The sequence below is a fragment of the Nicotiana tomentosiformis genome, chromosome 4 (assembly GCF_000390325.3).
Source record: "Nicotiana tomentosiformis chromosome 4, ASM39032v3, whole genome shotgun sequence".
Taxonomy (NCBI): domain Eukaryota; kingdom Viridiplantae; phylum Streptophyta; class Magnoliopsida; order Solanales; family Solanaceae; genus Nicotiana; species Nicotiana tomentosiformis.
Window position 1 is genome coordinate 19,925,673 of NC_090815.1, and position 14,512 is coordinate 19,940,184.

A 14,512-nucleotide genomic window follows, 5' to 3' on the forward strand; every position below is an offset into this window, starting at 1 on the left:
CAAAAGCGCTTTTGTTGGTACTTGAGCTCTTTTGTGAATTGAAACACAGTTGAGCAGCATCCAGAAGCTTCACCCAATTCTTCTGCGATCCGGTCACAAAGTGCCGGAGATATTCCTCTAGCATGCCATTGAATCGCTCCGTCTGGCCATCAGATTGCGGATGAAAACTTGAGCTATGACTCAATTTTGACCCGAGGCACTTAAAGAGTTGGGTCCAAAAATTGCTAGTGAAGCGTGAGTCGCGATCACTAACAATGTCTTTAGGTAAGCCCCAATACTTGACGACATGAGAGAAGAATAGTCGAGCTGTATCTTCTGCTGATATATATTGTGGGGCTGCTATAAAGGTAGCATACTTGGAAAACCGATCCACCACAACCAAGATAGTTGTGAGATCTCCGACCTTGGGCAATCCGGTGATGAAGTCCAGGGAAACGCTTTCCCAAGGTCTTTTTGGTACAGCTAGTGGTTCCAAGAGCCCTGCCTGCGTCAAGCGGTCTGACTTATCTTTCTGGCATACTAGACAAGTCTTCACATACTGAGCGACGTCATCGACCATTTGAGGCCAATAATATGCACGGCGAAGCAATGCCATGGTGCGTTCCTCGCCGGGATGACCGGCCCACAAAGTATCGTGGCATTCTGCAAGAAGAGTCCGTCGCAGATCTCCTCCTTTAGGAACATAAAGTCGGTTCCCTTTCACCTTCAGGAACCCATCTTCGGTGTAGAACTGGCGAGTCTTGCCCTGTCCTACCAAATCAACCAAATACTGTGCAGCAGGATCCTTGATGAGTAGATCCTGTATCTGGTCTTTTATGGTGGTGGTTACTTTGCTTCCCTTTAGGGCGGCGAGTACACACATCGATGCTAGATCAGCTCTCCGACTGAGTGCATCAGCAACATGATTGGTCTTTCCACTTCGGTACTCCAGGTTGAAGTGAAATTCCGCTAGGAGTTCCTGCCACCTAGCCTGTCGTCCATTCAGCTTTGGCTGGGTCATGAAATGGCTAACGGCTGTGTTGTCTGTCTTGACCACGAATGGGGCTCCCAGTAGATAATGCCTCCAAAGGCGTAAGCAATGAACGACAGCCAATAATTCTTTCTCATGGGCGGCATAGCGTCGCTCTGCATCCTTCAGTTTCCGGCTCTCGTACGCTACGGGATGCCCTTCTTGTAGCAATACTCCACCAAGTGCATAGTCGGAGGCATCCGTTTGCACTTCGAATGGCTTGGCCAAGTCAGGGAGGGCCAAGACTGGGCTACTGGACATAGCCATCTTCAATGCGTCGAAGGCCTTTGCCCGCTTGGGGCCCCAATCCCACGGGGTGGCCTTCTTGAGAAGTTCTGTCAGCGGCACTGCAATGAGGGAGTAACTTTTCACAAACCGCCGATAGAAGTTGCATAGGCCAAGGAACGACCTCAAGGCATGTATATCCTTAGGAGGCGGCCATTCTGTAATGGCCTGAATCTTCTGCTGGTCCATCTTGATCCTCCCTTCCTCGATGACATGTCCGAGGAAGTCAATTTGTTTCTGAGCAAAGGAGCACTTGGATAGCTTCGCATATAGTTCGTGCTCCCGCAATCGGGCTAGGACCTTCCGCAAATGCTCCAGGTGTTCTTCTAGTGTCTGGCTATATACCACAATGTCATCCAAATAAACCACGACGAATTCGTCAATGTATTCTCGGAAGACTTGGTTCATCAAGGTGCAAAATGTGGCTGGCGCGTTAGTCAAGCCAAAGGGCATAACCAGGAAGTCGTACGACCCATATCTTGTCACACAGGTCGTCTTGTGCTCATCACCATCGGCAATCCGAACTTGCCAATAACCTGTCCTCAGGTCTATTTTGGTGAATACCGTCGCACCACCCAGTCTATCAAACAAGTCTGCCATTAGCGGAATAGGGTACTTGTTTTTCACGGTGATTTTGTTTAGAGCCCGGTAATCCACGCAGAGTCGCAAACTACCATCATGTTTCTTTTGGAATAGCACAGGGGACCCGTATGGGGACTTAGAGGGCACAATGATCCCTGTGTCTAGCATTTCCGTCAATTGTCTCCGAAGCTCAGCGAGTTCGGGTTGTGACATTCTGTATGGCGCCCGGGCAGGTGGCTTCGCACCCGGCACCAACTCAATCTCATGGTCCACAGTTCGCCTAGGCGGAAGATGCTTTGGCATGTCTTGTGGCATGATGTCTTCAAATTCCAGAAGTAACTCCTTTACGGGTGCAGGAATGGGACCCGAGGAGCGTTCTATATCTTCCATGCAGAGGGTAGCCAGGAACGTGGGTTCATGTCTTTTTACCCCCTTCTTCAACTGCAAGGCCGAGATGTTCTCGGCTTCCATCTTCATGGGAATGCACGGAATAATGCAGGGCTTGGCCCCATTTGCCCCCATCATCAGTAGCATGTCTGCATACGGTGCGGGCATGGTATTGGTCTGTCTCAGGAATTCCAACCCCACGATTAACTCAAAGTCATCTATGATCACTACGCGCAGGTTGAACTTTCCTTCATAAGGGCCAAGCTTCACTGGTACTTCTTTGGCTATTCCACCCACTGGTTGAGGTGGTGAGTTGATAGCCTTCACACGACCTTTGCCCTTTCCTACAACTAGTCCAAGACGCTCCACCTGAGTCGAGGCTAAGTAGTTGTGGGTGGCACCCGTGTCTATCATTGCCCGAATGGGCTTGCCATTTACCTTCATGTCAACGAACATTAGGGTCCTCTCTTGATGAGGAGGAGTCCTCAAATTCGCCTTCTTATTTCCTTTCCTGGCAATTGGACAGGGGTCCTTCTTCTTGCGGATACCGGCACTGGTACCCGCTAAGGGCTCAGAAATGGAGCCAACAATTGCATTGAATGCACCTACTGGCTCGGTCTGGTCCGCATCATCGGCGTCGTCATCCGTCCCATCCTCAAAAGCTTGATGGGCATTCATCTGTGCATGTGGACATTCATTATTCCAATGTGGTCCGCCGCAATGGCGACATCCTGAGGGGGGCTTCCTCCCCCGATCATTGTTGTTAGATGCAGCACTAGTACTGCCGGAAGAGGGAGTCTTGGATTTGGGTGCACTCCGGTCTCCTCCACTTCTGCTAGGGCCACTAGTGTTTGGTTGGCCCCCTTTGTATCCTCCTCGGACAGGCTGTTGAGGCCTATCCTTCCGGGCTTCCACTTGGTAATCCCCAAGGCACTCTGCTGCTTGGATTGCCTTAGGCAACGTGTCTACCCTTTGTCTCTGCAACTCCATCCGGGCATAAGGTTTCAACCCTTCCAGGAAGGTGAAGAGTTTGTCTTTGTCCCCCATGTCACGGATGTTCAGCATGAGCGCGGAGAATTCCCGCACGTAATCTCGCACTGATTTGGTCTGGCGGAGCTCCCGCAACTTTCTCCTGGCATTGTACTCAACATTTTCGGGGAAGAACTGTAGGCGTATGGCTGCCTTCAGTTCCGCCCATGTGTCGAGGGCATCTTCACCTGCCTTGATGGCTTCGTACTTCACCCGCCACCAGAGTTTGGCATCACCCTGAAGATACATGGCAGCAGTTGCTACCTTCTTAGCTTCTTCCAGGCTTCCCACGGCATCGAAGTATTGCTCGATGTCGAAAATGAAATTTTCCACTTCTTTGGCATTCCGAGCTCCACTGTATGGCTTTGGCTCAGGAATTTTCAGCTTTTGTGCCATGGGGGCGAGGTTCACACCACCCCCAAATTGGTTTCCGCCTCCTCGAAGTAGGCCTTGTAAAGCAGCATTGACAACATTGAGCTGGCCTGTCAAGTTGTCAATGGTTTGTTGCATGGCAGTCACCCTGTCTGCCTCTTGTTCCCTGTTGGCTAAATCCTCGGCACGCTCCTGCTGGAGGACCTCAAATTTACCAAAAATTTCAGCTGCCTCTGTGGCTGCTGTTTGCCGGTCTCCTTCAGAGTCGCGGCTGATGTTTTCTATGTCAACTTCGGCCTGGATGAGTCTGCGGTCCAGGTCGTCCAACCTTTGCACTAGGCTGGTTTTTAGATCGGGCACCATTTCCACGATGGGCCGTAATGCGTCAACCGTTCCCTCAAGGGTCGCGATGCGATCCCCATAATTCACCATGGTCAGAAATGGTGGTAATTGCAATGTGATCCCTCGTCCGATGTCGAGCCTAGGCTCTGATACCAACTGTTACGCGGCGCCTTCCTGAAGTTCCTTGGAAGGGCGACGTAAGGCTAGGCAACCGATGTCAGTACGGTTGCTGTCCGCCAACTGAGGTCCCCTCCGTACGCTAGACTAGATTGTCAGAGCCGTACGGGAAAACCAATGTCATGAGCAATTGAAAGAGAGCAGAAAAGAGAATTGAGAATGAAAGAAAGCTTGATTGCATTGAATGAAAGCTATTACAGAAAACAAGACGGTGTCGGGGGGAGAGACACCAGTACAGAGAATTGTTTGCTTGCTTGAAAGTTTTGATTGCTTGGTCCCCCTTAATAATGCTTAAAAAAATAAACCAAAGTTACATGACTAGACCTATGAAAGCTGGAAAATCACACTTAAAGAAAATGCAGCAAAACTACTCTATATTTACAATGAAAAGGACTTAGTCTTCTACAAAGCAGCAGCAAGTCCGTTGGCAGCAACTTTGTCTTTAGCATCAGGGTCTGCGCGCGCGGCATTGTCTGCGCGCGCGGCGCTGTTGGCTTTTGCCTGTGGCTGGGCGCTGGCGATGGCTATCGGTGGGGCGACAGAGGCACATGCGCGCTTGTCACTTGGAGCTGCCGAGACCACGGGGCCGACCGTGGCGACGGGCGTTGGGAGGCTGGCCAGGACGCCACGGGGCGCGTCCAAGGGATCATGGGGCATGGCTGGAAAGCCGCCCATGACATTACACATGCATGGCTTAATCTTTGAGACAAGCATCTGGTACAGAGCGAGTCAAAGAAAGCAAACAGTTTGTGGTTAGTTCTTCATCATATTTTTCCTATTGTATTTAAATAGAGAAAGGCTTTTGATTGTTACATAATATAATATATAAATAAAGACTTCCAATTTGACCATAGCAATCGCATTCTCTTATAAATCTGATGCCCCTTTGATTCTCATCCTAATTAATTCAGGACAAGCAAGAGGTTAGTACTCCTGCATTTCTTATTCTATGCCTTGCACAAGAATATAAGTTATATTCGTTTGCTACCTTTTTTTCTTTCATTCTTTGCTACCATTTTACATGAGAAGATCTTTTAAGAGTATATTTTATACTCTTGGAATTGTGTACCATGACGATTTTAAAAAATTTCATACAATATACACTTTTTAGAAATGATAATTTTTGTTAGTTTTTAGAGGAACAACTACAATTATGTACGCTGAAATCCCAAGATAACTAAAATCAGCTATATAAATAGTCACTATTTTCACTTTATTACATGCCAATCCTTTGTGTTTCCATTTCTTGAAATGTACTGTATTTTCTTTCTTTTTGGGGGGAAAAAGAATATAAGTTAATACAGCCCCAAATTGTATTTCCTTTGGGTTGATCTAAAATAAAAAATTTAAATTATAAATTCTGAGACATGGATATATGTTCTCAATTAATTAAAATTTTAAAAACGAACATTGTCCCATGTTTTTTTTTTCCTTCATAATTCTACAATGAATTGGTTTGAAAGATATGTATTAGCCGTCTATGAATTGAATAAAATAAAAGAGGTTGATATAATAAAGTCTTAACCCATCTCTCTGTTGTAGGAATTGCAGTTTCAAGAAGAATGGCACATCATATTGAGATTACCCAAATGGATCATCAAATTCCACTACTTGTTCAAACTTCTGTAAATCAGGTCTCTCTTTCTCTCTCACTCACACACACATCACGCACGCACAGAGTATGAGAGAGACTTCTCTGAAAATGGCACATCCTTCTCTGCATATCTTTTCTTTCCAGACTAGGCTGCCTACATCACACTCGCGGCCTTTCTACGGACCCTAAATTTATTTATTTAGGAAAAAAATCTGTCTTTTTCTGAATAAAATAGAGGTAATTTTCAGTTTTAGTAGTTTTAATTTGTTTTGTGAAGAAAACGCGAAAGAAGAAAAAATGTGACCGACTCCTTAATTTCCACTAATTACAGATAGGAGGAGGGAAGAAAGTGGATCATTTAATTCAGATCAAGAAAACTACGTATGGTCAAGGGTTGAATACCAATAAATCCGCAAAACATATCTTTGACAAAAGATTTAAGGATTTGAAAAATTCGTCTACCAACTCATGTACCATATTCAAAGTAAATGTGGGATTACGTGAATCAAATCCAGATGCTTATACCCCTAAGATGATCTCCATTGGTCCTTACCATAACAAAAATCAAGAACTTCGCTCAATGGAAAAGTACAAACTGTTGTACCTCCAACGGAAAACGGAGATTGATGTGGAAAGTTGCATTAGTGAAATTTAGAAACTAAAAGATGAAGCACTTAAGTGTTACGACGATATAGGGGGCGACGACCTTAGCAGTGATATTGTTGAGAAATTTTCAGAAATATTGTTGCTTGATGGATGTTTTGTGGTAGAGTATATTCGAGAGCGAAGTGGAATGAAGCCAAAAGGAGAAGACATAATTATCAAGGCAGGTTGCATGAGAGGTATTGTACGTCGAGATTTGTTGTTACTAGAAAACCAACTTCCTTTCTTTGTCCTGACCAAACTTTATGACATGACGACAAATGAATTTCATCAAATACCATTCATAAATATGGTGAAGAAGACCTTTCTTCCTTTCTTACCGAAGATGACCCCTGCATCCTTTAATGAGAGTGAAGGTAACGCCGCAGAAATCAAACATTTACTTCAAATAGTACACATGTCGTGCTACCCTTCAAAGATGAAAGATATGCCAAGAGATAAGGACCATCTAAAGGTCATGCCAAATGCAATAGAGCTTTCGGAAGCTGGAGTTAGCTTCGTAAAAGTCGGATATATTTATAGAAGGTTAGACGAAGACGACCTTAGAGATAGCACAAGTATATTTGATGTCAAATTTGAGAATGGGTTAACGGAAATTCCTTGTTTTGAAGTCGATGATAATACGGAGACTTTCCTGCGTAATCTTATAGCATACGAGCAACAATCGTCTGATGTACATCCAACATATTTCAGTGATTTCGCAACTTTTATGGATTATCTTATTGACTCTGAAAAAGATGTAAGTTTGCTTCGCCTAAAAAGAATCATCAGGAACAATATAGGAGAGGACAAAGAAGTGGCTAGCCTCTTCAACAAAATCGGGAAAGGGGTCTCCTTTTCAGATGAGTTCTATTACAAAGAAGAATGCATAAAGTTAGTTCAACATTGTGAAAAATCATGGAACCGAATGAAGGCAAGTTTGAAGCGCAATTATTTTAGCAGTCCTTGGGCTGGAGCTTCAACTGTGGCAGCTGTCGTACTTCTCATACTCACAGCTATGCAGACTGTTCTAGCTTTCACTGGTGGTGTTAAGTAGTCATTGTTGGAACGGAAAAGGGCCAAAAATTATTGAAAATGACTCTAAAATGCCCTTCGTTAACCTTTTGATCTAAAAATACCCTTAACATTTTATTTTTGGCTCACATATACCCTTAATATTTTATTTTTGGCTCACAGATACCCTTGAAACTAACAAAACATGGATGATAAATTTTTGGCTCACCTTCCATCAATATACCATATATTTTTTATATGTATTTTATACCACATATATAAATTATGTATATACATCATAATACATATAAACAAACAAAATATACCATACATATTCTTTAAAGTTGTGTATTTTATACTTTATATATACCACTATTATATAATTTATCACATATCTATATATAATAAAAGGAGAGGCAAAAGCACATTATTAAGACAAGTGGCATAACCACAAAAAGTCAAGTGGCATTATTAAGACAAAACAAACTAGTACCTTTTTAACTAAAAAAAAACTTTTTAAATTTTGAATTAATTGGTTACTCTATTTGAATTAATAATTAATAAATATAGATATATTATAATTAGTTATATTAAAAAAATGAAAATATAAAAAAATAATAATAATAAATAATTACTCATTTAAATTGGGGAGTAGTTTTAAGTTGAAGTTTTAAAAATATATTAAAAAAATAAATGAAAAAGTAAAATTAGCTATAATAAAAAACGAAAATATGTTGTATATATATAATTTATAATGTGGTATAAAATATATATAAAAAATATATGGTATATTGATGGAAGGTGAGCCAAAAATTTACCATCCATGTTTTGTTAGTTTCAAGGGTATCTGTGAGCCAAAAATAAAACGTTAAGGGTATATGTGAGCCAAAAATAAAACGTTAAGGGTATTTTTAGACCAAAAGGTTAACGGTTTTTTAACCATTTTCAATACGTTAGGAGTATTTTTGGCCCTTTTCCGTTGTTGGAATGTCTCCATTGTATTGTTTCCTCACAACTCCATACATGCAACTTATATGTTTGTTGATGAGCTTATTGTGTCAAAGCTTGGGTAAAGGTGGTCAGGATTTGAAATTTATGGGGTTCAATATTCTAATTCTTTTAAGTTTTACTTGGTTCTAAATTAATAATTTGTGCATAATTCAATAATTTTTTAAGACAAATACAGAGTTTGGATAAAAGTTACTGTTCAGTCGAACCCGTATCCGAAAAGCTAGCTTCGACCCTGCTTGTGTGTTAAGTGACTAAAGGTGTGAGAAGCACGCTAATGCAAGGTTTTTCTGTAATAACACATAAACAACTATTATTAAGCCGCAATTCCCAATCCTTACCATCCATTTTGACCCATTAGTTATGAATTGTGATATTTGATACTAGTACTACTCTCACTGGTCGAAAACTGTGATTTAGTGAGGTACTATTCCTCGTTGAACACGAGGCGTACTGATTCAGTCGCTAATAAGGGCCTCTCAATTTTTAGCGAGACTCGCGCTAAATTTATCGAAAGGAAGTTGTTCATGATGAATCAAGAATGACTCATGCAACAGAGGATAATTATCAGGATGCTGACTTTTCCTATATGCTGTTTTAGACACCACTGCGATACAAGAGGGGGTGAATTGGATCGTACCAAATTTTCACGACTAGCTAAGAATTGCCTAACCTTTTACGAACTGGACAAACTGTGAAAAAAATGGTTCTTCTGCGTGGTTCTTACTCTACTGTTTTCATAAATAAAAGTGCGGAATAAGCAGCGGCGAAACCAAGAAATTCAATAAGAGTGTTCAAATTTTGAACACCCTTTGCCATGGGCTATGCAAGGATGTTCAAAGTATATTTTTAATCAATAACAAGTAATACTTTACCTTATACGTGGTATAATGTTTCGGCAACATAGCTTCACCCCTGGGAATAAGTAAGAACACATGATTTTTACATGTAAAACACCCGGCTCAAAAGGTATAAAAAACCCCAACCCACACCCCTGTAGTATTTAACTTCAACTTCACTAACCAGGAGCCAAATCAATATTACAAGCTCATGTAACCTAAGAGGCTACCCCACCCCCACCCCTACAACCACCTGACTGTAACAACCCTTTAAGCTAACTCTAGCTTGAAACTAAAAATTTCTCAGAAGAAAATATCTAAACAAAGCTTCTTGATAAGCAGAAATAGGTACAACTCAAGAGCACCTTACTACAAAGAACTAAGACTTGAAAACAAAACATTGGTAAGGAACAAGTTCACAATCCGGTTCTTTGGTCATGTTCCAGCTTCAGAAAACTGCACATTTTTTGCTCGCAAATCTACTCTTTGAATGTTCTCAATCTTTTGTGTATTTGCTCTTACTTATCTTGGAGAGTGCTGAACGTGATACCTACAAAATGAAGAGTTAGTTTGCACAAAGTCTTCCCTTTTGAAAAGCAACTGCCAACTCCAACCACTCCACCAGCTATCACATGTTCAAAGGACAAATGACAACCATCCCTTCCTTTAAATCTCAACCCATACCTCTTTTTGTCCTTTGTCACAATCACGAAACAAAAGTAAATTGCTAAGTTAAATCTCTAGTAAAACGATTGAAATCTATTGATTAATTCTATTAAAATTCTATACAACATGAAAGGATAAAAAACAGAGAACATTGAAGGAAGAAAATTGCGGAAAGAACACAGAATGAGAGAGAGAAATAGAGTGACGGAGAGAGAGCAAGTATAAAGGGATGGGAAAATATTACTTATTCACGTCCTGATATAAAAAGGATACTCATTAATATTATTTTGTATATAATTGATAAATTATATATCAACTTGTAATTAAGTTAAAACTTAAATAGTAAAAGTAAATAAGTTTCTAATGTATTACATATAGGTAAAAATTCCGGGTTTGTTTAATTGACAAAGTGAGATGGCCTATTAGCTTAGTTGGTTAGAGCATTATACTAATAATGCAAGGTCACGTGTTCGACACATGCATGGGCCACTTCCAAAGACACAACTAGGCTATTAGGTGCAACCAAACCCTATTACTTTTGCTTAAATACTTTTTTTGTACTAGAAAATTCGTTAAATATGTATGAATATTTAATTGTGAATTCAATAAGACATGAGTTTGAATCCATAAACATTTTGGCTCCAACATTAGCTACTTCTTATTGGTGTTGTTTGAGGTGAATTTAATTTGTTGTCTACCCATCAAAGAGGCGGAGTAGAGTAAACCCCACCTGAAAGCCCTTACCACTTGTTTAAATCGACATTTTGATGGCCAAATTTTCTTTCCTTCTGATTGAAAGCAACACTTGAAGGACCATTGGCCTTTCCTAATTAAATGAAGTTGCAAAATTAATTAACGCCATTCATTTTAGCCTTCAGTGTTCAAATACTCGAGCCAAGAAAGAATGTTTCAACGTGAGCATGACGATCCAACTCTTTGCTACCTGAACCCAAATGCAAAACAAAATGTTGTTAAGTAATAGTTTGCACTAAAGGAACTGAGAGATACCATGCCACGATCTTCAGTATTCCGGCTATCCCAAAGGGCGGGGTCTGATGTGGAGCTAACATGGCTGGCTACATACAAGTATAGCCAAATCAAGAAGAGATGGGACAGCTGTTTAGGCCACAGCAGCCGGCGGGACTACCATGTATAGGAAAGCTGCTGCCCCCGCTAGCTAACACGAAAAGGAATGAACTTTGTTTCATTTTTGGGTTAATGGATTGGATTCAGTCAGCCTCGCGACATAATTAGAGTGAGGTTTTGTTTATCGACTCTCGCAGCTTTCGTCTTGACAAGGTGGTGCTCTGACCGATTGAACTACCATCTGAGAAAAATTAGGTGTACAACCTAATACCAATTTAGATGGTGTTGGGCAGTGGCAGGCCCAGAATTTTGTGCAAGCGAGTTCAATCTTAGAAGTACATAACTTTCGTCGTAAAATAGTAGTTGTCAAGTGGGTTCAACTAAAATATTTATACAAAATTTATGCAGCTTTAATCCTAATTTATACGTATACACAGTATTATTTTTTGATGAAGCGCGCTTGCCACCACGTGCATCCGCCACTGGTGTTGGTATAAGCATTCGGAATGGAAAAACTATTTTAAGAGCATGCTGAATTCAGCTGTTGCAAAAAAATACATAAGGGTACTTTGCATGAAATGCCGAAATGGTAAAGAAAAGGAAATCCAGATTCTTTATTTTCAGTTTTGCAGAACAAACTAGTGAAAATCGAATATAGAGAATTAATATACAACATCATGCCCATAGGCCAAAAACAACTTCTATTTTGACAGTTGTTTGGATATGTTTTTTGGAAGGACATTTGAAAACAACAACAAAAAAAAACATGTATAATCCCACAAGTGGGGTCTGGGGAGGATAGAAGAGAATCTGTTCCCGATAGACCCCGTCTCAAGGAAAGATGAAAAGAAAGCAGCAGCAATAAGGCAGTAACAGTAACAACAGAGGAAAACTTAAACATAATTTGTTGTTCTGCTGCAGATTTACTGCACAGCTCTGCAATACAGTGCTTAATTATATCAATATAGCATCCGTTCTGCCTGCTATAACCAGCAAGTCGAAGAATTAAAAAACTATGGTAAGTAATGAGCCATAGAAGATCGTTCCTCCTGACATAAACAGTATTGCAAGATCACAATGAACTTATGAAACGAGAGCAAACTAACTCGTGCAAAGTCCAAACATGAAGGAAGAATAGGCAAGTCCAGGAAAAAAAATCAGAAAATGCAAGTGACGTTCAACATATTGCAAGATAAAATATTGAACAAAATGTTTCCCAGAAAGACAAATCAAGAATGCTTATCAATTGACAAGCAAATCATTTCAAATGGCACCTTCTAACTTTTTATTATTGCTCAGCTGACTTCTTAATAACCAATACATGATACATTGACAATTGCATATAAATTCCTAACATATCATCTCACATATCATGATGAATTCACACAGCGAAAAGATATAAAGGATTCATACAACCTCCACCACACTAGTTTAGTCTGCAATTGAGGCATAGTTGATTGATTGATGGATCATCTGGGATTGCTACTCACCAACCGAGCACCAACCCGGTCAAGCTTCTTGACCATAGCCAAAGCCTTCAACTCCCCCTCTTTCATAAACGCCTCCACCATTCTCTCACCAATCTCCCTCCCTCTCTCCTCCACATCCGTCACTGCAACCAGAGTCGGTCCCGCCCCGCTAATAGTGCAACCAAATGCCCCGGCTTCCAAGGCTGCCTTCTTCACTCCCTCCATCCCCGGAATCAACGGCCCTCTCTTAGGCTCCACTATTTTATCCGACGACAATGCCTTTCCTAAACCCCTCGAATCCCCTTGCAATATTGCCGCCACCAACGCCCCCGCCTGACTACTATTCCAAATATGATGGGACATTGTCACCTCGTTCGGCAATACTGCTCTCATCTTCTTCGTTGGAGCTTCAAATTCAGGATTCACAAGCACAAAGAACAAATCTTTTTCAAGTGGAAACTTCAATTCAATCAATTCTAACGGATCATAGCTTCTTATTAACACAAAGCCGCCCATTATAGCAGGTGCTATATTATCAGCATGATAACCAGAGACTTTTGTTTCAGATTCTAACCCAGCAAGAACAAGATCAGATACACCTAATTTCCCGCCAAAAAGCTCGTTAACCGCCACTGCTGCCGCCGCAGCACTGGCGGCGCTAGACCCGAGTCCACTACCTAAAGGCAGCCCTTTTTCTAGGGAAATCGAAAGACCTACGGACTGTATATTAAGCATTTTCATGACGGAGATAGCAGCTATACCTGCACAGTTCGATAAAGGGTCTTTGCTCAACTTTTCGCCGGCGCCGGAGATGTCGGAGATTGAAACTTCGCCGGGTATGACTTTTGAGTCAACCCGAAGAGTGATGAAATCGCCGATCCCGTCAACGGCGCAGCCGAGGAAATCGAATCCAGGGCCGAGGTTGGCGACTGTGGCTGGAGCGAAGGATTTGACGGAGGAGAAAATAGGTTCGGGTTCGGGTATGGTTATATGGGTTGTTTGGGTTTTGGAGGGGACTGCTGAGAGATTGAATCCGGAAGAGAATCGGGTTTTGATGGGGTAAAGAGAAGGAGGATTATTAGGGATGGGATTGGAGAAGGCATTGGAGTTGGTGAAGCTGAGTTTAATGGGAGATTGATAGCATGTAGCAGCCATTGATGTAAGAGTTGAGAGTTAAGAGAGTTGAGGGGGCAGAAGAAAACAAATGGAAAACAGAGTTTTCTCTCTATGGCGCACTCAAAAGATTCTGAGTTTGTTGTACTATATGAAGGAGGTGAAAAATATTATTTTTTGTAGATGTTAGATATTAAGATGAGTGTTGAAAAGAGACCAAATTGGAGTATATTAAAACTAAAGTGTAGCTAATTAAATAAAATAAAGAGTAAAAATGTATAAAAATAAAGTGTAAATAAAATTGCAACTACGTACAAAATTTAAAATAATATCAAATATTTTGAAATGTCTCAATCTAAAGATCTTGTCACATAAATTCTACATATAAATTTAAACAGTTAAATGAATTTGCATTCTTAAGCATTACACCAATTTTATACTAATAATATGGTTAGTAAAATAATTATCAAATACTTTTAGATGTCGAACGTGGGAGTGTGCTATATAATTTTAAAAAATCAACGTTTTCAGTGAATTTATTGTGAGAAAAATAAAAAATACAACCTAAAGTTGAAAGTATGAAATTCCTCTTAAATTGATATTGGGTTAGATTTACTTTTTTTATAAAAATAAAAAGATGTATGTAGAGGATAAATTTGAGAAGATGTGCATGTAAATAGGACGCCAATATTAAATACCATACACGACATGGAAGGGCAGGCAAAGGTGTTCTAGTATAGGTTGGGTAACGTGATAACTCTAATTAGGCTACCAACTAACTTAATGATAATTACTAATCAAGAATTTATATTTGAAGAGATGGTCCAGTAATTCAAAATGGTTCAGATTTGACCATTAATTTTTTCACCCATTATTTCTCATCTCTCTAAACCAATTA

At 40.7% G+C, this 14,512-nt stretch overlaps 1 protein-coding gene and 1 pseudogene across 1 annotated transcript; one reads left to right on the plus strand and one right to left on the minus strand.

The window, feature by feature from the left end:
* Nucleotides 1-5,079: 5,079 nt before the first annotated feature.
* LOC104109474 (UPF0481 protein At3g47200-like) lies at nt 5,080-7,989 on the plus strand (annotated as a pseudogene).
* A 4,301-nt stretch (nt 7,990-12,290) lies between these two features.
* On the minus strand, nt 12,291-13,757 carry LOC104109473 (homoserine kinase-like). The gene has a single exon (XM_009618793.4). It carries the CDS (start codon nt 13,654-13,656, stop codon nt 12,502-12,504), a length of 1,155 nt encoding a protein of 384 aa, XP_009617088.1. The 5' UTR covers nt 13,657-13,757; the 3' UTR covers nt 12,291-12,501.
* Between the last annotated feature and the right edge of the window lie 755 nt (nt 13,758-14,512).